The sequence below is a fragment of the Anopheles coustani genome, chromosome X (assembly GCF_943734705.1).
Source record: "Anopheles coustani chromosome X, idAnoCousDA_361_x.2, whole genome shotgun sequence".
NCBI classification, from domain to species: domain Eukaryota; kingdom Metazoa; phylum Arthropoda; class Insecta; order Diptera; family Culicidae; genus Anopheles; species Anopheles coustani.
The window spans coordinates 17,040,145-17,062,855 of NC_071290.1; the positions used below are offsets into that span (position 1 = coordinate 17,040,145).

At 46.7% G+C, this 22,711-nt stretch overlaps 4 protein-coding genes across 6 annotated transcripts; 2 read left to right on the forward strand and 2 right to left on the reverse strand.

Moving 5' to 3' along the window:
- The first annotated feature begins 6,698 nt into the window (after positions 1-6,698).
- Positions 6,699-9,085, forward strand: LOC131269445 (uncharacterized). Its single transcript, XM_058271800.1, has 4 exons — positions 6,699-6,707; positions 8,237-8,460; positions 8,528-8,710; positions 8,773-9,085. The coding sequence occupies exons 1-4, from the start codon at positions 6,699-6,701 to the stop codon at positions 9,083-9,085; spliced, it is 729 nt and encodes a 242-aa protein (XP_058127783.1).
- A 1,304-nt stretch (positions 9,086-10,389) lies between these two features.
- LOC131269115 (BTB/POZ domain-containing protein KCTD5) lies at positions 10,390-14,517 on the reverse strand. The gene is made up of 2 exons (XM_058271438.1): positions 13,640-14,517; positions 10,390-13,566 (listed from the first exon to the last, which is right to left on the reverse strand). Exons 1-2 carry the CDS (start codon positions 13,811-13,813, stop codon positions 13,117-13,119), a joined length of 624 nt encoding a protein of 207 aa, XP_058127421.1. The 5' UTR covers positions 13,814-14,517; the 3' UTR covers positions 10,390-13,116.
- A 1,640-nt stretch (positions 14,518-16,157) lies between these two features.
- Positions 16,158-20,239, forward strand: LOC131268620 (glucose-induced degradation protein 4 homolog). Its single transcript, XM_058270848.1, has 5 exons — positions 16,158-17,456; positions 17,539-17,706; positions 17,925-18,038; positions 18,136-18,254; positions 18,332-20,239. The coding sequence occupies exons 1-5, from the start codon at positions 17,310-17,312 to the stop codon at positions 18,393-18,395; spliced, it is 612 nt and encodes a 203-aa protein (XP_058126831.1). The 5' UTR covers positions 16,158-17,309; the 3' UTR covers positions 18,396-20,239.
- A 61-nt stretch (positions 20,240-20,300) lies between these two features.
- LOC131269015 (gametocyte-specific factor 1 homolog) lies at positions 20,301-22,638 on the reverse strand. Of its 3 annotated transcripts, none has more exons than XR_009178985.1 (3): positions 22,559-22,638; positions 21,784-22,483; positions 20,301-21,596 (listed from the first exon to the last, which is right to left on the reverse strand). XR_009178985.1 is itself a non-coding variant. In XM_058271324.1 (2 exons), exon 2 carries the CDS (start codon positions 22,436-22,438, stop codon positions 21,902-21,904), a length of 537 nt encoding a protein of 178 aa, XP_058127307.1. In that variant the 5' UTR covers positions 22,439-22,483; positions 22,559-22,638; the 3' UTR covers positions 20,301-21,901. The 3 variants fall into 3 exon arrangements, 1 of the variants encoding a protein (XP_058127307.1); XR_009178984.1 differs by having other exon boundaries at positions 20,301-21,270; positions 21,400-22,483; XM_058271324.1 differs by having other exon boundaries at positions 20,301-22,483.
- Positions 22,639-22,711: the final 73 nt, after the last annotated feature.

Sequence of the window (22,711 nt, forward strand, 5' to 3'; positions counted from 1 at the left end):
CCAATAGTTTTTAATCATGGTTAGAAATTTCCGAAAGGGGGAAACCTAAGGGTAAAGTCACAAGGAACACAAAAGTGGGAAGGCAGAATCTGACTGGTGTAAATATACCTGCATGTTTTCTGTTCCTTAACCCCTTCAGAGTCCTGTCAAATTGAGTTGATTCCATCCGCTTGCCCGAGCCTAGCCCGAGCATAACTGTGAAGGGGTTGAATTTTAAAAGCAATACGTCCACATTTTACAGAAAAAAACAGGATAAAACAAATTAAGTATGAAATCATGTAGCATTCCATTACCATGTTTTAGGGTTGACAATTCCTGCATTTTTGTTTCGAAGTCGAAAACATACAAATGTTCATAGGGGTTCAAGGGGATAATAGGCACCGGCTTACGTGAGCTAAAATTGGTTCACTTTTGGAACTGTCCCAACTAAATTCCTTCTTATAACAGATCGGTATCCGTAACTCACAAATGTTTTTTTTCCAACATTTTATTGTGCAATTTATAGTGAGAAATTCGGTGATAAATGTATTTAAGGGAGCAGATGTTTGAAATGATAATTTGATGTTTCATTGTTAATTTCCTTGTTGTGTTGGTTGAGTAGTTTTGAATGTACCGTGATGGTTGGTTAGGTGCGTCCACGGTGCGGCTAGTGTCAAACCGTAAAAGTTCTTCATCGAGACATCAAATCAATCTATCGATCCGTGACATTTAACTGGACTTATTTCTAATCTCTTCCCCCGCGCTCCAGTCCAGCCGGTGGCGTTTCAAAACTTCGGCCGCGCAGGTCAAGTTTCACGGTACAGGTCGCGTCGGTATCAGGGGCATCCCGGAGGCCAACAACCAGCCCACCGGCCCACACGACCGGGACATGAAGGCCCACCCATCCCTCCCGTCCTCGTACGCGCATCCGTATGTGTCCTTCTTTTTAAATCTAATTTTTAAAATGGAAACCCCGATTGAATCGACTGTCGTCAATCTTCGAGCGACGGGTAATAATCGTAACAAATAGCTCGCAGCGCCGCAACAGCGTCGGTAGTCGCTGGAAGCAGACGGCGGTGCTTATTTAGGAATCGGTGTCATCGAGTGGATGAGTTATGGAATGTGGAAATTTTGGACGATCATCGCGCAGATGATCGCTGCTTAGCATAGCTGCCATGGTCCGGACGTGCCGCTGACGACAACACCGGCGACTGCGGATAGAGAATCCGCTTTCCGAACCGACATATGGTGCAATGTGCTCAACCAGTGGAATGTTGGAGTCGGAAGTGCGACGATCACCATGGCCCGCTCGTCAATAGGAGGAAGCGCTTCGCTGCACGTCACTCTACCAGCAGACGACAGCTGACAACTCTCTCAAACCAGCGTGCACCAGCGTGTGGCAGGTTCATGGTCCGAGTTGGCCCAGCTCCCCAGCACCTGTCAAACGCGTTCGACATGCCCATTGTTTCGATGACTGTGGCGCTCGCTGCATGCGGCCCCGAGAGCACCCCAACCTTCGGGGCTGTTGGCCTCCTGCAGGTCACCTGACGACCGTGAAGATGAGCCGGCTGGTTGCGTGGCACGAACCCACACGGCAAGTGCAACACACTCGAGCAGCTATCGGAAAGGAACGGATCAGGCTCACGGCCGGCGCGAATGCGGTGACATTCAGTGTCCCGTTGATGTCTAGCTTAACCCCAGGTGCCCTTATCAAACGTATCTGTCGCCATGTCCATACCGAGGATCCTAGTATCCTGTCCAGCAAGAGCGGACATTGAGTTCCGTCGCACTCGTGTTTTGGTTTCTTCCACTGTATAAATGGTTTTAGAGAGTGGTTTAAATACTCCTACCCGGTGTAGAAATACTTAACCATTCCACTCGACAGAGCCAAGCCATATAGAAATGAATTGGCGTGATCTTCATAACATCTGCTAACTGATAATACAAGTCTAAACTAGGTTCAAACTATATTTAGCAGCTTTCCACGATGCCAGAATAGAGAATCTACCTGCCAGTCTATGTCAGAATAGCCACTACTTGGTAGAGTCTTGGACTTTGTCTGCATCGCTTATCACGCTCTGTGATATCTGACCACACAAAGGCAGACTTTTATCGCTGCGCTTCAGAATACTATTAAGTTGTTTGCGTTCGACTGGCTGTCACCAAAACTAGATGGCCGCCATCGCGATCCAAGCAAAATCCTTTCTTCAACAGGCATTTCCGGAATGGCGGCGCGTGCACCGCTGGTCAGTCACGACTGAGTTTGAACTCGCCGACCTGTCGCGACTTATCGGGCCGTACATATCGCCATGGTGGAGTTTTATTGGACCTCCTGTGCGCAGACGACTTGCGAGTAGATGCTCCAGCCTCTTTTCCGGTTTTTGCTCATTTTATTTTCGTTCGTCGTGAACGTTGATTTCCAGATTGTCTCATGGCTATCAAAAGACGCGCGCCCACCAAACGCGGAAAGGGTCATCAAATTTATCCGAATGTGTTCGGGCTTCTTTTTACTATCCGAATTCATTCGCGGTCTGAAACTTCCACCATTTCTTTCCAGATTTATGCCTTTCTATGTTTTGTTTTCTATTTCAATTTTCTTTCTTTTATCCTGATGTTTTCAAACTCTATTTTATCTTCTCCCTGTTAGAAGGATTAGGCATAATGGCGAACTGTGGCCAATTCATTTCGAATGAATTTCACACCATTCAATACAGGTGCTTAGCTCTAATTGGCATCATAAGCGAGTCCAATAATCGGCCGAAGATGAATAGGACGATAATACTATTTCAATACGCAGCACGCAAACCAGGCGCACATCAATACGTTCAATCTCGCACGGTGTGAAGCGGAATAGCGAATGAAAATGATAAGTGACTAATCACTCGCGCGGCTTAAGGGGTGGAAGGATTGATGAATATTTAAGCGAAAATACCAATTTGCATTCGGCGCTGCTCTCGGCGCTGTTCTAAGCTTGGCCCGTTATGCAAATCTTTTATGGGCCTGCGTTCGTTGGGAAATTTGATCCTTTGAACCGGATCACTTAGGACTCGGCATTGGGCAACTGCTGTGTGTGAGTCGATAAGAGGTCGTGCGTGTGAGGGGGGTGTGATCAGTAGGCGGGGGGAGGGGAAGTATACTCACGCAAGAGGAAAGGAAAGAAAAATACTAATCGTGAATACAGTTCATTAGCTGAATGTTGTTATTTTGTTCGATTATGCTTAGCCTTTGGCTTGATAGTCGATATTAGCGAGGTTTTAGACCATCGCCAGCCATTAGTTTTAAGAGCCGAGCTCCAGCGCTGTTGCTTCACCCGGAGTGGGTGAAAACGAGCTGATGAACCTGTTGGAAATGAGAGACATAAATTTTCGAAGTTGCATAAAATGTATAAGTAAGGTTGCACCGAAAGTCCACTCAGTCGCCGACCAGGTGGAAGAACGTTTTCGGTAACGCTGATGCGGTATAAAATCCACATCCCAAAAGCCAGAAGATATCGGAGAAGAATACTCGGGATGAGCATGGCTGGTAATAAATTATTCTGACCGCTGCCCAGACTGGTTTGTGGCCGGTTTCGCGAAAAAATCCCACACAGCTTCGGTGAACAACGGGGTATTGCTGGCAGAAAAAAACGCTACTTAATAAGAGCGAATAGCTTGATTATCGCACAGTCGTTTTATCTTATTCTGTTCGTTCTGATTTATCTCGCAGGCACTGTTTGCAAACATTTATTGGTATTATGGAACAATTATACCGATGAGCGTCGAGTGGTACTAAAAGCTTATATCAATTCGACTATAAACCAACGATCGACAGCTATCTTTTATGGTCACTGCCTGCAAATCAATCCCCGATTCACTGTGATCCGGATGAACCTATGCAGATGAGAAAGTCCTCTCTACAAGCGGTCACGCATGGGAAGACTCCGCTGAATATTAAACAACGAGTTCTACCGACCTTTGATGACGAATGTAAACCCTCTTCAAATTCATTAGATGAAGAAGGTTGACGACACGGGTACCATGCTCACATCTGCGCAAGACATCTGGTGACCGATAACATCCCTGCATTGGCAAGGAGTCCCCAGAATCGTGGAAAAGTTATCTCAACCGTAATCAGAAGCAGAAAGGCGACGTCGCCGACCCGCGCGGGCGTCTCCAGCGTATCGCTTTTCCCACACAAAAATCTGCTGCGGGTTTGGGAACGGATCGCGAGCAAAAGTCAAAGAACCTTCTCACGAGATGATGAGAAAAAGCAAAGAAAAACAGAAATCAAGAATGAACGACGACAAAAAAAAAGGGAAAAGAACGTCACCCGCAAAGTGAGTCAACAAGAACAGAACAAGCCCATGTCAGGTGTTCAAGCACAGTCGAAAACTGGGACCGGTTTCCATCTTTGCTTTGATCTTTTTTTGTTTTTGCAATTCGTCGTTTTATTTTGTTTGGCTTTCAGTCACTCGAGGTTTTTGTATAAATACATCTATATTCATAAGGTTCACTTTCGACGGGAGCGATGCTCCGCTCTACTCCAGTTCGCCTATTGCACTTGTACGCCCATAGTCCTCGGCGTGAGTCGTGGTCACATCCCGAATCCGTATTTATCCGCGTGTATCTCTGTCCATCTGACATTTTCGGCGAACTGCTTCGGCCCGCGGCTTCGGGCTCCCGAATATGATCCGGCCGAACGAGAATCCATTGTTGGAACAGCAAACATAGGCACACGGTAAGGTAAATAACGTTAATCTCGCGCGGCTCGGTTCGGGATGCTGCGTCCAGAAGCTCGTGAAGCTACCGCGACTTTTTGGCTTACGTGGTGTCGTACGCAAATCATGTAGATTGAGTCGGATCGATTTCGCAAAGCTGTCTATGCATACTATTTTATTGTTCAATGTAATGTGTTATGTCATCAGAAGTTCATAATGTTCCAGATTCGAGGCTCGACGCAGAAACACTGCCATGTGGTGGATTCAGAACTCGGTAACATCCTGAGAATGTGTGTCTCCATCATTTATCTAAGAGTGCACTCTGAACCCTGCTTTTCTTTACATCAGTCAACTCTGACTTCAATACTTTCGCTTCTCTGCTTTGTTTGGCAGCCACAAGAACGGGTCTATTTCTTCATTTCCCAAAAGTAACCGCTAAACCGAACACAACATTTGGAGAACTCTTAGTTGCGGCTTGTTTGTATCACAAACGCGAGTGACTTACCACATATTTCTTAGGACTTTTAGTAATCAGAAACTGGCGGTGGTGTTAATAGACAGACTACACTGATGCCTTGTTTGGAGCACGTACCATGCTTGGAGGGAACCCGTACCGTTTTGGAGTCTACTTTACAAGGTCACATATTAATAGATTAAGAATTGGGTGTCTTCTCCAGCTTCGCAACGGAAGTGCCTCCCTTCGTTAATTTATCCAGCTAGCCAGCTTCAAAATCTGTCGCATATACTGAGACCCTTTAGGGACCGCTTGACCGAAGGTGCATCTCCCGCTGGTGAGGTCAAATCTCTCGATTTGAATTTAGTTCGGGCAAGGGATGTGCCGAAGCCCATGTAAAGCCGGTGAGCAGCGCACCAGATGGCATATTGGGGCCCGAAATTAGCGGAACTCTGCTCAGAACAAGTGTTTGCGCGCGCGTGAACCCGCCCCGGCATCCGTTCGAATACAGCCGGCGACACTATGGGCTCGATAAAGTCTCAAAGTCTGGCGACATGACCACTCAAAGGGTAGGTAAAAACCCTACAAATGTTTCACTCTTTTGACAAAACGCGGGGAGGTTAAATTTCAATTCACAAGTGATTACAATTTTGATAAAATAATATGTTGCGATTCGTACCGTTCCCCTTCGCATTACGACTGAATGTTATCTACTTAGTTGGCCTAACAACGCCTCAAACGCAGATACGCACCTAGTTTATCCCATTTTATGTTCTGACATATTTTTAGTTTTGTTTTTAAATCGAAGGGCCTTGTTCTCTTTCTTTATCCTCAAAATCTTTTGTGCACCAGAGTTTGCTCACCGTTACAAAAAAAAACAAAAACGTTAAAAAACCTGTTGCGGTGTGACTGTTCTTGGATGTTGTTGATACCTTTATTCTGTACGCTTTTGTATCTACTTTATGTATTTACAAAAATACACAAAAAATCATCTCTTTAAATTCTTTTAAACAGCTCAAGTATCATCGCACAAGGACGAATCTACATACATTTGTTTGTACAATTGTACGAAAATTTAAGCAGTATTATTAAACATTTAAAAATAATAATGCTACGTTTCTTTCCAACTTTTGAAGTCCGCAGCCCCATAGTGTGCTGGTTGCGGGCCCGATGACGACACAAACGCCGCCGAATCGGTGACTTTTGTGTGGTGAGACTCTAGATCTCTGTAGCCTCTCTCTTTCGCTTCGCTGCTGCGTCCCCACAATTTAGCGTTTTCGGGGCGCGCCACGCGGTTGATTCCGGTATAAAGTGCTTATCCGTCCGCGCGGTCTGGTTTAGTTTGTTGCCGAAACCGATCCTTTCCACATCGACGGTTTTGCGCGTGTGTGCAGGAGCGTGTGTTTTGGACGTTTGGTGTGCTGCGGTCTTGTTGGTGGTGCCTTCCTGTGTCGATCCTGCGCCTGGATCTGTGTCGATTTGCTTTGTCCCTAGTGCCTGGTATAGGGAGTTCCGATTTTCCAAATAAAAAAACTCGCAGAGTGAACTCAGTTACAGCCAAACGCAGCAATGAAGCATGTAAGTGAAGGATCCTTGGAGTACGCCTCTGCTGGCATCGGTTTCACACAATCAACAACCAACCTGCTGCGTCCTGGCAAAGCAAGATTTCCGATTTAGACGAACTGAATAGGAACTGTAACGGTTAACGGAGGTGATTGACGAATTTATGGAGCATCGGAATATTTCGTCAAAATTATACCTCCAAGAGTGTTGCAACTACCGGAACCGTGATCAGCTCCCAGATATGCGGAAGTTGGTTCAATACATCGTCTCCGGTGTCGATTTCGAGGGACCAAAAGTGTCACCAGGGTCTAGAATAGCAAACCCCAACGCGACCGTTAATATTCAGATTCCGATCGGTCGCGTTCTGAAGCTCTGAAACCTGTTCCACCCTTAATGAGTCGAGTAAGTGGCCTCTCCAAAGGCGCACCCAATGAACACGTGTTTGTATAAAAATCCGCGCAAACAGTTCCCGAATGCGGCTTCGGGGAGGAACTATTGCCTTGGCGTGAGTTCCCAAACCGTGACGCTTTAGACCGCCCTTGCTCTAGAACTTCCAGGCAAGTGCCTCAGAGGATGCCCAACCTCTCGGAGGGGGGGGGGGGGGACACTGATTGCAGCTCCTTTGTGTCCTTGGGTGATTAGAGTCGATCAATTAGTTTCCCATCGTGCCCCAACAACGCGTGGGACTGACGCAAAAATCGGAAAAATGCGATACACAACCCTCAGATAAACCGGATCACGCCTTGGGTACAGCGCCGATGAAGGAGGGTTGTGTGGGCACGGGTGGGCAGAGAATTATTATAATAATCATAAAAACCGATCGTCCACTTAAACGAGCTTGGACGGTCCGGCACATCATTAAAATACGAGCCGCCTGTTTTTGGGGTTCGTTGGTAAATAAAAATTAGCATAATGAGGAACTAAAAGTAACAGAGGACGCCCGAGTCGGGTTGTCGCCAGCCGTGCAGATGCGCCCAGCTCGTGTTCTGAGCCGTACCCAACCGGTGCTGTATGGAGTTCGCCACGACTCAAGACCCACCGCGCGCTCGGAGGGCTCGGACCCAGACTGTTGATTAAGATGTCGCCCAGCCTGTATCAAACTCGTCGGCCGTGTTATCAGAGCAGAATCTTCCGCCAGCTTCACTTCCTGGTGATTGGACGCGCGGCGATAGGAATCATTTGTTTTGCAAATGGATGCTATTCCACCTGCGCGAAGCAATGATTGATTGAGAACCGGTAAAACTGCGGAGATGAGCTTCCACCGGGCGATACTTGTTCTCAAATTTGTAAGAATAACTAAACCTACCCGATTAACTCCTCCAAACAGATGAAGTGAGCGATAAGGATTGAGACTCAACTAACGAGTTGAGGGAAGGATTGGTTTAGGAGGTTAGGTTTGCGTGGCTCTAAGGAGGTGTACAAGGATCGTAGAGTGTGTGCAGCAGTGCCTCCCAGGAGCAACACTTCATTTGACATTGGCTTATCTGCATTCAGTATCGGCTCGTAACCACCTTCCCTTTTCGCTTTGCCTACCTACCGTCTAGCTACTCGCCGGCTTTGGCGCTATGTGCGTGGTACTGGTAGCTCTGGACGCGGCCCGCATCAAGATTCCGGCCAAGAGTAGAAACGATGACCTATTCTCGGAGGATGAGTTCACGTTCCCGGTGGAGGACAAGAAGGATCCGACCAACTTTACCGGCAACGTCATGCGGGCGTCGATCGTGATGGCTGAGGTGCGCAACCAGGGCAAGGGCAAGTTCAAATACGCGTAAGTACAGCAACCGTGGTCTCACATCTGGTCGCATATGTTCATCCTCCCTTTGTTTTTTTGATAGCGTGGAAACGGAGAACGGGATTGAAATCGAGCAGATCGGTAAGCTGAAGAACGACTCCAAGACGTTCGTCGTGATGGGATCGTACACCTACACTGGAGCCAACGGTAAACGTTACCGCGTCAGATACACTGCCGACGAGTTCGGCTACCATCCGATCACCGAGCTGGATCTGGACATTCCCGAGTAAGTCTGGGCCATCCCGTCGGTATCAGCAGCGGTATGCTCCTATGCTCTATGTTTTGCAGCCTAAACCAAACGCAACGAACGTTGCCACCGATCAAGTTCACTACGACGCCCCGAACGACCACCACGAGGCGGACGACGACCACTACCACCACCACCACCACCGAGGAACCGACCACGGAATTCCAGGGCTACCACTACGAGCGGCCGGACAATGGCTACCTGCCGCCGAACAACGACTACCTGCCACCGCAGGAACCGGAGGTCGACTACCTGCCGCCGCGGGAAGATCCGGTGAAGGCGGGCAATCGCAGGCGCTACCAGGAACCGGTCGATCAGTTCCAGCCTCCACGGGTGGACCTGCGTCTCGGTTAGCTCTGACTAGCGTGCGTGTAGAGGTACTGTCCAGAAAGCCCAAACCGTTTTAACGAATAAATTAAAATAAAAAAAACCAACTCCCGAAAGTACAAACCCCGCTCGATGTGCGGGATTCAGTAAAAGTATGGCCGAGTAAGTGTTTCAACAATTTCCGATGATTTCCGAATTAATGGATTACTGTTCCGCCACGAATTAGAGGTGGCCTAACCACAATATTTACTAAAATACTTAATTTTACTACACTGGCTTTCGTGGCTGTGAACAAAAATATTGGTAAATTAGATCGCTTTCGATAATCTTTCGATAAAAACTTGCTTGAAATTTGCTTAAACAACTTCAGAAATTGATGAAATGTTATAGCCTGCCAAAACTCTTATGATAAAACATTGAAAATCAATTGCAAAAATTGTCTGCTTGCTATAAGACCAGTAATGGACTTTTGTAACATAAACTTTCACATGTAAAGTTGAAAATAATTTGTTTTGCTACTTAATCTAACGAAATCTGAGGAAGAACGAAAATTAATTTACAACTTCAAATGACCTTCGTGCATGACGCATGCTGCTGTTATATTATTTTTATTCTCGAGCTGGCCTTTATATTATTTGAGCTGGCTATCAGAGTTCATATTGATATGCTAAACAGGCGTTTGCTATCAGTAATTAATACATTTTGAAAATTTATGTTCCAACCACTAGTTTATGCATAGCAGCACACAAACCATTCAATAGTTGAAGAGAAAAGATTAAATTCTTCAATTGGAAAGGCCTAAGTTTGGTCGCAATTCTTTGAGGATATTAAGTCAAATCAACAAAAATCAACTAAAACAATATAGCCGTTTTAAAACCATGAGCCCATCATTGTAAATCGAAGTACAGCCCGGTATTATTTCATACTTTTACAGAAATAGTTAACATATTTTTTTATCGTCATCTAATGATTACTTGGAAACAAGGCCAATATTAAACAAAAGATTTATAGATATCAGATGCGCTACAAGAGCATATGGAAAACAAATCAACTGTAGAAGAATTTACATAATTTTGGTCAAAAAAGTTGTTGTACAAAAGCATTCTTCGAAGAGCGAACGGTATCGAATCTATGGAAAATAATGGAAGGAAAAATAATGAAAGGATGGGGTTGTAATTTACCGATTGCTGCAAAAATTTTGTTCATATTATAACAACAAAAGGAACAAAAGAAGGGGCGAGGATAATATGACCCTTCATTTCGGATACCTGCGGCGATGACCAACGGAAACACGGTACAAGTGAAAACGAAACAACTGGACGTGTCTGGGAAACATTCAATACAGCATCTTTAATCACAGGTTTTTTTTAAATCTTTTTCAACCGAATACTACGCCATACGCGAGTAATAACTTTGATCGTTCAACTACAATTGTGCGTATTAAGTTGTTGTTGTTGTTGCTCTTTGTTACCTACTCCCTACTTTGCGAAATTGAAGTACAAACACCAGGGAACGATAATATTCTTTATATACTTTCATTTATTTAGTTCTTTTGCTTGTTTTTCAATTTGCTTTTTTTTTTAAATATTTTAATATTCATCATCCACCCAACACGTGCTCGCCAACATCCTGTAAGTTACATCCTTACATTGCGTCCACTCGCCTCCTTTCTCCTTCACCATCTCCTTATCACCCTTGCATCTCTTTTGCCAAACGGATTCTTTTTGCTATATTTGTTTTCTATTTCATAACATTTCCATATCCTCACATGTTCCATCCTTACGTTTCCATTCCAATCGCCCTCGGCGTGTCCCTCTCTCTCTCTCTGCTCGACCTGCCTGTGCGTGTGTACGTTCGTTATTTCCACGTGTTGTCTTCCATGGCTTGCTTTCCAAATCAAAAGGAAAAGGACCTACTCAGAAACGGGTGCCGGCTAGAGTTGTATCTTAGACTAACTTAACGATACGGTTAATAATAGTAATGGTGTGCGGTGGCGTGTTGGTGGTGATTGATTATGGTTATCATATCCACGTGTCGTGTCGTGTGTAAAGTTCACGCGTTCAGCGAGGGTAGCAAACGCCCGAACCCGGAATTGCGACCGCTTGCCGAGTGCGTTTGCGCCCTTTTCGCACGCCTGAGAGTTCCCATTGCCATCCAGATTTCCATGTCTTTTTGTTTTTCGTTTTTTTCTTTTTCCGTTTCCAATTTCCGTACGCACCGTTGGCTTCGGTGCATCGAGCTCGTTCCCTGTCTCGCCAACGAAAAGAACAGAAGAGCGTCGTAACCTATTCGTGCCCTGTATGTCCTGGTGAGTAGTTCTCTGAGAGGATGATTAACCGTTGATTGTAAATTAAAATCGTTGCAATCGATAAGGATTACGCATTACGCGTTCGACGTAATAAATGCGACATTGTATTGCTACGAACCCCTACGTGCACTTTGAGGGCGATATTAAGAAGCACGCTAGCACATTCTCACATACACATGGCTCGGAGAAAGTCTTACGGATATACTATACTTCGTCGTACCTTATGCATTAACCGTGTAAAGCTATTACGACGATTGAGTTGAAAGCTTGATAGTTTCGTTTCGTTTCGTTTCGTTCTGTTCTTCATATCAATCGTATGGTCGTTGGATGCAATATGGCCAAGTGGAGCAAGACGCACCAAGCTGAATCTTGCAAAGCTGGTGAAACTATGAGAAAGATATTAGTTCATCGAACATGTCACAACTTTTGCGTTCACTTGCATTTCCTCTACTCCTCCCTATGTAAGATAAGTTGTTCGTGCTGATTCATCTGAAAGATCGATCAAACTTTGCTCCACTGGTTCATATTACTTCTTGCAGCACAATGTGTAAGGATGAGCGAATCATTACTTGATATTCCGTACATAAACTCATACAAAATAAAAGTAAAAAGGGAAAGGGTAGTTTTGCATGTTTGTGAGAGTGCCTGCTTGTGTGAAGCTGGGGCAGAGAGCGGTTAATGTTGTACGAATATGCACGTTTTGGCGCACCGTTCGACCATCTTTTGCGGGTCCGTACTACGTGTTGGTTGGTCACTGCCGGATAGTGTACACCGTACACTTTTAGTGTACACCGCACAACGCACAACCAAATCGACCGGAACGAGGATTGAGGAGCATCGGTGTTTTGCTTCCGGGCATTTTGACGCAACTAAATGTCTACAGCATTCGGAACGATGCAGGATGCTTGTGATTTACGGGGTACTTCCATTTGCTAACTTATCTCGAAACTATATCCAGCCATTAGCGCTCGGCAACGAGTGTGTTCTATTGAAATGATAAAATACTCCTAGGGCAATAAATATCACCGTGCCACGCGATACACGATCGACGCTAATGTTTTGCATTGGAGCATTCTAGAGTAGAGCAAGCAGAGCTTGAGAGTTACCAGGGTTGTGTGCCGATATTTGTATAAGCTAATACGTAAGCGTGACGTCTTGCCGAACTGAAGACACTCGGTCGGGTACGACGTACAACGGAATGAACACGATAAACTGAGGTTTCTGAGAGGGAGGACATACCGAACAGTTCGGTGCTGAAGGTATCTAGGAGTTCGACAGTTCCTTTCTAATCAGTTCTGTATTTTTTTCAAGCGGTTTCGCTTCTTTGCTTTCGTCACTTTCTTTCGTAAATGTGTCTTTACCATCGCCCCTGTCTCTCTTGTCTTTTACTCAACCGTTTCCCACCGTTCGTACCTCCTCGTATGATTTACCTTGCACGCGCTACACATGCTGTCAATGATTCATATGTTTTCTCCGTTCGTCGTGTTTGCGCTGCTTGACGGTTGTGCGTTAATATAGTGTTTTTTTCTGTTCATTTTATGTTTGCTTGCGGTTTGTGATTAGTTTCTATCTATATCTTCTTTTTCGCAAATGAGTGGCTGCGCTATCACACACAGAGTCATACATCATACATACACCCAGTCATGCACACACACATGCACACACACACACACGTACCCAATCAGTCACACACGTGCATATCTCGTATGTGGTTCGGTGTAGATCGACGTCGGTAGTGCGTCACAGCGGCTTACATGCGCGAACCCTTCTGCTGCAGTACCTTGGCGCGGTCGTTCGACTCCACCTCGCGCCCGATCAGCGTGTTGGCGCACTCCTTCGATACCACGCACAGAAACTCGGCGTTCTCCTCCGTGCCGTAGTTGTACTGGGTGCCGATGTTGATCAGCTGCTCGAACCGCCAGCCGTCCGACATGGTCGACACCATCTGCGTCAGCTCGTTCTCCTGGCACTGCAGCACCCGGTACACGCGCTTCTTGTCCGTCGCCGGGCGCTGCTCGCGTTGCTCTATGCTGTCCTTCAGCAGCTTGATCAGAGACGTCACGTTGTAGAACTCGGCCTCCTCCAGTACGCCCTCCTCCGAGAGTCCATCGTCCAGCACGAGCTTACCGTGGCGCAGATAGTTGAGGACCGGCGCAAAGTAACGCGGATCGCGGTCGATCAAGTATGCGCCGGTTTCGTCCTACGGGAGAGAATGCATAAATTGAGATTCATGGAATAAATAGACGGCCCGACTGGCGAAGAGCTGGCCATACCCGATCTGAGATGAGATCGCTGTCCTCCTGGATGAGCCGAGAAAGGAAAGAGTTCGTATCGCGGGAAAGCGTGGTCTTGGTCGTGAGGAAGCAGGTGCCACCCACGTTCAGCTTGACCCACGCGTCCTTCCCTTGCTCCGGGTGGCGCCGCGGGTTCAGGTTCACCGTTGCCATCGTTGTGGATCACTTCGTCTAGAGCGGTTGTTTGCAGCGTACGATTGTTGAACCACGGCGTGCTGATGGAAGCAATATTGACTCACTACTGCACAACGAACGATACGACGTGTCTAGTGCCAGCAAAATGCGTTTTGACTGGTTGTGCGGCCTGTTGTGACTCTTACTGCACAACGATAACAACGCTGGCGCGATAGTGCTTGCTACTGAACCGAGCAGGCAGTAAGCAGAACGATAGCGATAGCGTTCCACTCCTTCACGGCGTGTCGCTGGACAACAGAGAACGCAGAACGACTACTACACGTAATCCTCCTTTCGCACAACGCTTTTCATTGATGCTTTCGCCCGCGATCCTGGTGCCAGATCCGTTCGTCCAGCAGGGTGGGCAAACGTGGGCCTTCGGTAGGTTCCTTCTCCGGGGAACGTACTGCGTACGCCAATTAGCATGGGTAAACGCGCATACCCACCGTCATGCATACCCTGCCTCAACGACACGATGGAATTGTTATTTTTCTACACGCACAGAACCACGAGAAACACGACACTGCCAAACACTAGCGTTCTAGTTACAGCGAAGCGAAACGGCGAGCAAACCAATTCGGTACACAATCGATGCAACTTATCATCGATCCTGTATCCTGTGTGTTTTCCTCGACAACCCAAGGACCGCGTTCGATTTTCCCGTTCTTTCCGCGAGCACTCCCCAAGCCACTGGGTATTGTACGAGTACGAAGAATACAAATAGTGTTCGACCACCTGCACATGCACATGTCAAGATTATTTTCGTTGATGTTACACCAAGGTTACTGAAACGAAGCAGTACCTCCTGCTTGACGGTTCTAGTGTTGAGTAATAGGTTTCGGGATTGAGTCCCAAGTCCGATCTCACGTCTGAGATCCGGAATGGGATTGTGAACTGGGATTGAGATTTTGATTGGTATTGAAGGTACACGACAGTTGGGCGGTTAAGCCTATTAGAAAATTGGCCCAAGAGGCACTGGGGCCCACCACCTCGACAGCGTGAGTTCGAGTCCTACCCGAAACCACACCACCCTCTGTACGAGAGGGCTGATAATTCACGTAGACAAAGGGAACAAGTCTTGTAGGCATATCATGGGTAACGCTTTACGATCCATGCAGATTTGAGTTTGATTTGGTGGGTCGATCCCAAGCCGGATCCGGATTGGCTGGAGCGAGTCCCAAATGAACGCTTATTTCTCTTCATTACCCGAAAGCAATCCTTTTTCTCAATCTTTTGCGCACAATTTAACATGATTATCGAACACATAAACAATGGAGGGAATTATTAGCGGAGTCGTAGAAAAAAATGACCCAAAATTTGCCCAACAGTTGACTGGCTCTGTTATATAGTAACCTTGGTTCACTATAGTGCGTATACGCTGTCAAAGTCATACGGCGCTACAGCTGCATACCCTGCAGCAGTTGAGGGCAATTATTCGGCCATAACAATACGGGCCCGAAAGAAGTAAAAGCTTTCTTGGGCTTGCAAACTGTGATTACAATTGGTACAAATCGGTAGTGAAACATTCTTTCCTGGGGCTGAAGCACATGCTGGAAAAGACGACGCAGAGTGGCGCTCAACCAGCCGTCGTAAACGCAGTAGCCGAACCAGGAAGCAACATTTTTTCGCCTTTCAAAATCTCAGGTCGTACAAAAACAACCACGGACGTACCGTAGAAAACGGACCTGGGGACCTGCACGGACCGTTTGACATTTGGCCACCTTCGCACCGAGCGCTGTGTGTGCTTCGCAAGGAACAAAAATAGTACAATCACTCGCACTTCGCGTGAGGACTGAGAAGAATCGAGTACGACGCAGTGCGCTCAGGGAGCAGGATACGGCTTCGCTGCCACAGTTGAGTCATTCTGGTGGTGCTGTGTGATTCTGGCGTTTTGCACCCCGAGACGCAACAGAAACGAATCGAGCGCATCGGGGCTGGGTGCGTTCGGGGGAAGCTTTTTAGAGCAGTTATAATTTGCAGTCCGTGCGGTGAGTCAGTGATATCCTTCGCCAGTGCGTTCATTGGGCCGTTTTCAAAGTGTTATCCTTTCGCATCCCTACATCACCCGCCTTACGTGTGTGCACACATATGCGCCGTTAGGAGTCGCATCCCTAGAGCACTTGTGTGCACGTGCGTTTGCCTGTGTCTGCGCTTCGCGTGTATGGACTGTTGCACACTCTGTTCAACAACAAATCAAGCGGGCAGCATCGAAACGCATATCGAGTGGCCGTCCCGGATCATCCCGGTCGTCGGAAGGAGGGTCGAATTGTAGCGTTCGAGCTTACCACAACATCGCTGGTAAGGCTCAGCCTTGCACGAGGTCACAATAAAGCCTACCATCGCGCGGGAACCGCCGGAGAAGACGGATAGGGAAAGTTTCTCGTGCTCCTCGATATCAACGACGTCCTCCTGTTTCTCCTCGGAGCCATCGTGCCCATCGGTGCCTCCACGTCCGGCCATCCACACATCGCAGCTATCAACCTCATCAACATTATCAACCACCAGCCGGTTCAGCGACTATCAGTCCGCTGCCGTGGATGTAGCCGTGCCGTATCAGGCGCCAGACCAGCACCGGACCGCAGGAGACGGCCGTATCAGCATCGCGAGCAACGCGGTTTCACCAATCTGCGGCGAGGCTAAAGGGCAGCAAGTCGAAGCGCGAGCGGCAGCCACGCAAAGCCACACAACGATTGACGACGGTGGCGGTGGCTGCTGGGGCGGCGGCGGAGGCGGAGGAGGAGGCGGCAGCGGCGGCGGTAGTGGTGGAGACGGTGAAGGTGAAGGCGAAGGTTGCAGTCGCATCATCATCGGTGGTGCAACGACCGCGAGCTGCGAGCAAACCGTTATCGACGTGGGTGATAGCAGCCAAGAACCATCTGCTACTCCCACGCTTCCGGTTGCCGTGTCGCGCAAGGTCAGACGCAGCCGTAGCAAACGCACACCGGACACGGATTCGCCGGGTGACGCTAGCGCACGGTCGGCGGAGCGCACGGTAAGCGCGGCTACGAACCAGTCAACAGCTGCTGCCGGTGATCCCGGACCGGAGCTCGAGAGCACGGGCACGCCGGCGGACACTGCCCAGCGTGTAGCGGAGTTGCCAACACACGGTTCTACACTGAAGGGGAGCGAGGAAGGCGAAACGGTGCCACCATCGTCGGCCTCCTCCTCCTCTTCTTCCGCTTCGTCGAACATCGGCGAAGACGGAACGGAGCTTGCTGGAGCTAAGGGGGTGGCGACAACGAACGCCGACAACGACGAACACGACGCTGACACCAGCGACGGCCTAACCAGTGAGGCCAAGGACAAAGTCAACCGACCGGACACCGGGAGTGCCTCTGCGGACGATAAAACGCCCTGCGGCGAGGAATCGGTCACCGAGCGGTCACATCAGCGAGCCGAGCAAACGAACGACGGGGAGGAGCGCGAGGGCACGCAACGGGACGATACACCGCCAGTGCCGGAAAACACCGACACAATGCCCGTACGCGTGGACATCGTTCCCCCGCCACCAAACAACTCCAAACAGCTCGGCGTCACCAAGTCGCTGCTCTACAATGGCTCCAAGTTTCGTGGCTTCCAAAAGTCCAAGGGCAACGCGTACGAGGTGGAGGTTGTCCTACAGGTAACCGCTAGGGAATATTACGTATTTCAGAATATATTAAACTTTTCCCCCCACCCCATCTCTTTTGGCCCTCCCACTGCAGCACGTCGACGAAGTCAACTCGTACCTCTGCGGATACCTGAAGATAACCGGCCTGACATTCGAGTTTCCGACCCTCACCACCTTCTTCGATGGGGAAATCATCTCGAAAAAGTATCCCTTTCTGACGCGCAAATGGGACGCGGACGAGGATGTAGATAGGAAGCATTTTGTAAGTTTCTCCACCCCCGCACCCTAGACGGTTTTCTACAGTTCTTGCACTTCACTCGCATTACGTACTCACCCTTCTGTTCTGGGTGTTGACCTTTAATTTTGATTGTGCAACGTTTCACGGACGGACGGATGCTGCCCTTTACGGAAACTTCGGAACACTTACCTTATCGCTCTCTTTTGTTTTTTTTTTTGTTTGGATTCCTTTTGGATTTCCAGGGAAAGTTTGCTGCCTTCAGCGAGTACCAGAAAACGTTCAACTCGGACGATTTCGACTATGACGCGTTAGCGAAGAGTGATTTTGTGTTTATGCGCTGGAAGGAACACTTTTTGGTGAGCATATTGTTTCGTTTCGTACGGCTTCTAGGTCACCGCCAACTGTTGTGTGAACTTATTTTTTTTAAATTTTACTCCATGCCCTTTTCATCAGGTACCTGATCATAAGATAAAAGACATCAATGGAGCGTCGTTCGCAGGGTTCTACTACATCTGCTTCCAGAAGTCGCAGGCCGTTATGGAAGGATACTACTACCATCGATCGTCGGAATGGTATGGCTCGCGCGTTGCGCTTTTAGTGCGGTTACCCATTTTTTCAATCCGTGTTTCTCTTTTCCCCCGAACATCAGGTACCAATCTTTAACGCTGCAACACGTGGCCGAGTCGTGTATTCAGATTTACGAATTTAGATAATTTCAACACGGCAGAATCTAAGCAACCTTAGTCCCGGCTTCACTCCCAGCCTCCGAGCGTCGCCGCGTCTCGCGTCCCAAGCGGATGTTCACTATCAGCACCAGATGCGGTTCTTTAGCAAAACCTCGTTAAGGCTGGGAATGTTGTTTACTTAAATGGATAATTTTGCCCCACTCACTGGAACCACGTTCCATTTTTTTCTTTCTCTCTCTCCTTCTTATTTGACCACTAACGAACTTCTTAACGACGAGCACAACGAATCGAGCCCAGTGCCCGACAATATTCAACATCTTCTTCTAACCTCTCTCTGATGCTTCAACTGACACACAAACAGTTGAAATGCCCCACAACTGACCTTCAAAGTGTGAACACTTTTGATTATTATTATTATTAATTATTTTACTTATTTTTGTTGAACTTTTGAAATAGCGTTAGGCTCCACCGGAATTTGGGCCGCAGAGATTCAATCTAACATTTATTTACGGGGAATAGTACTGTACGTGCGGTGGATAGTAGTGAATTTTTTTTTTTTATAAAGTACCCTAAAGCAAAAACACGTTCTAGTTTCGGTTTTGTTTTACAAACGAAAACATTTTTTCTGAAAAATGAAACTGATCTCCGATTACTGAACCATCTCTCTCCGCTTGCCTCTTGCCAGCAAATCGAGTTGCGTCGGTTAAGCTTAACAACAGGGCGTTCACAAACAGCTGCATTGGTTTTTTGGGTTGCTGCACCAAATAGTAGAAAAGGCAAAAAATGCCAAGGAAGGTTTCTTCGGTTTCGCTTTGATGATGGACGCTGGCAGTTCACGAACGGTGTTGATGCTCTTGTGAGGAATCGTCGAGTGTTATGTCGATTGCGAAGGATGCGATCAATTGTAGGATTTGGATCAGGGTCGTGTGCTGCTGGTCGGGATCGAGCAAGCTAGTTCTTAACATTTGTCGAAAGCGGCAATAAGTCTTAGAAAATTTCTTACACGGTTTGATTTATTGCCACACAAATCACAAAGCTGAACTGTTGCCAACCTTGCCCAACATATGTGTTTAGTTTCGACTGAGATTTAAGCTTTCCTTTCCCTTAAGAGGCGGCTGGACACCTGTGGCCTTGGTAACCTTGAGCCAGACGACCGGACAAACCCCCCCGGATCTTTCTCGACGCTAGTAAAAGATAAGGAACGCTGCCATCGACGCTAACGACGGGAGGTGGGCGTGCATGAGTAGAACGACTATTTTTAAATCAGTAATTTTGTGCCCCGTATTGTTGAAAGAAATGGTCAACACTCATAAATCTGATTTTTGCACTCTTCACTTTGTGCATCGCAGATGCAAATGATACGTTCGGGTAAAGAGAAAGAATTGTGTATCTTGCAGGCACAATAGAACGGAGCGAATGCAGGCAAACGGAACTGATGAGATGTAGCAAAGAAGGAAGCTATAGAGTATGGGGGATGCAAGCGGGCGAGGGGGAAACACCCCTACATAGAGGCAAACAAAATAATATTGAAGGAAGCTAAAACTGGCGATAAACCAACAAATTGTGCACAATCGCTCGATTTGTGTGCCGGACGCTGATATTGTGCGGGTACACTTGGGGATAGGGAACATATATTATCGTAAAAATTCAACAAAAAACAACACAAAAAAAACAAAAAGAAAGAAAATAAACCTCTAAATACACCCTATAGTCTAATAGAGTTAAAGGGATAGTAAGATTATGGAATAAATTCTAAAAAACAAACGAAACTCAAACCCCTGTTTGCTGCAGTTTGGTTCGTTTGACTCACACTTTCACCCAGCGATTGATGACATTCTGCACTAGATTGCGAAATGTAGTAATTAAACCCATAGTACGATGCACATTTGGAGGGTAAAATTAAAGACCCTAATAGTTATGTATCAAATATATATATATCTTTATTTAAAGCATTTTGGAAGATTTTCGTCGAACGGTCTTTTACAGTTATAGTATGTTAACAGTTTTATTATGCATTTTGCCAAGAAACATTATGTATGCCTACCTTTACTTTTGGTATAAAATTTTGTCATATCAATTTAAAAAATATTAAGTATAAAATTAACCCTTTCACAGCTTCAACATTGGCAGAAAATGAAACAAAACTTTCCATTATAAAATACTATGTAGTTTAAGGCCTATATTGCGTAGGAAGAAGTTAAACTTTAAAAAAGAAATATTAAAATATGTTTTCAAATTGGTCATTATAATCCACAGCACGGACTTCGATGGAATCGTGCTATCAATGTTCATATATATATTTCGCCAAAGGTTCGGTTCTTTTGACGTGATATGCATGAAAATAGACAGCTCGATTCAATCGAAGTCGGTACTGAGGCAGTATATCACTTTAAAAAAATATGTGTGTGAGGTCTCGGACATAATTGTGAAAGGGTTAAAATCTTAACACTATATTCCAGTCCGCATTTCGCTTGACCGTTGACGCCAGTCATAACGGGTTTTCCGTGATGATGAATGGAGAATGATCTTCGTCTTGCCACGCCAGCTCCGATCATTAGCATTGCTTAGATACTCTTTGTCATGTTACTTAAAAACATTAGCGATTTTCATCGCGCACCTTCGGGATAACCTTAGTTTCAAAGCGATATCGTTGTATCTTGTACGATGTTGCGATAGCTAGAATGATCGTGATGTTGCTTATATACTGTTTGTCATATTACTTTAAAACATTAGCGATTTTCTTCCATCTTCGCTTACACACGTGGCGCTGCGCCATCGAGATAAGCTTAGTTTCAAGGCGATATTGCTGTGGCTTGTACGATGTTCAGATAACTCGGATGATCGTGACGTTATATAGCCAACTAGTAGATTATATTAATTAAAAACATTGGCGATTTTCTTCCTTCTTCGCTTATACACGCAGAAGTGCGTCTTCTGGATAACTTTAGTTTTAAGGCGATATTGCTGTGGGTTGTATGATGGCAAGCTAGCTCGTTGCTCATTTTACTCTAAAACATTAGCGATTTCCTACTTTCATCGCTTACACACGCAGAGGCACGTCCTCTGGATAACCTTAGTTTCAAGGAAATGTTGCTATAACTTGTACGATGTTACGATAGCTCGGATGATCTAGATGTTGTTTAAATACTCTTTGTCATATCACTTTAAAACACCAGCGATTTTCTTCCTTCTTCGCTTATACTTGCAGAGGCGCGTCTTCTGGATAACCTTTGTTTCATGGCGATTTTGTTGTAGCTTGTACGATGATGTTGCGCTGGCTCGGATGATCATGACGTCATTTCTTCAACGATTGCGTCGTGGTTGTTTAGACAGCTCGTTGCTCATTTTACTTAAAAACGCTAGCGATTTTCTTCCTTCTTCGCTTACACTTGCAGATGCGCGTCTTGTGGATAACCTTAGTTTCATGGCGATTTTGTTGTACCTTGTACGATGTTGCGATAGGTCGGATGATCATGACGCCATTTCTTCGCCAATTGCGTCGTAGAGCTAGAAAAAGAAGTTTGGAAATTGTCCTACTTCTTCTTCCGGGACGAGCCCGCTTGTGGCTCCTTCGTAGGTGATGCCATGGCTTCCTTCTTCGCAAGCTCATCATGGCGCATCGACTCCGCCTGGTAGAATGCCCGTTTCTCCGATTTCGTCATCAGTCGTGCCTTCTGGATAATCTTGTTCTCACGGCAATATTTCTGCGGGTCGTACGGTTTCTCGTCCATGTCGTCCCAGTTTTCCTCGCCCCAGGCGGCGGCCACTTCCTCAGGAGTGTAGTGCTCTTCAACGACTGGCTGAACCGGTGGTGGTTTGGAAGCTTCTCCAGCGGTTACGTACCGGGAACTTTCCACCAAAATGCGGTCCTTGCATTCGCGGAGGTGCTCTTGGTATTCCTCCGGCTTGATATGGTGTGTGTAGTTGAAAAGACATTTTTGCAGCTTTATGTGCGGATGCTGCTTTTCACACTTGATCAAGTGCACTTGCATTCTTTCCGGGCGGATCAAATGCGATCGTTCGTACGGACACTGGAGAAGCTCTCCATACAAAGGAACCCTGATCGACATTGCTAGACACACAATAATTGGAATGCTCCTGGATGATTTTGGACACTGGTGTATAATCACGGCCAAGCCTTAAAAAGAGTTTGTATTAGCGAACGAACGCGTTTTGCTGAAGCGAGTTACCAACTGAAGCGATAAACTCCACTGATCGAACGTTTTTGCGTGCTCCCGGTGAACGATCGTTTGTGTACAACGGAGTTCACCTGTTGTTTCGATTGCATCATGCTGTCAAACTCTTTTCGAAATTGGCAAATCGGAGAACGTTGGCCGTTCTCT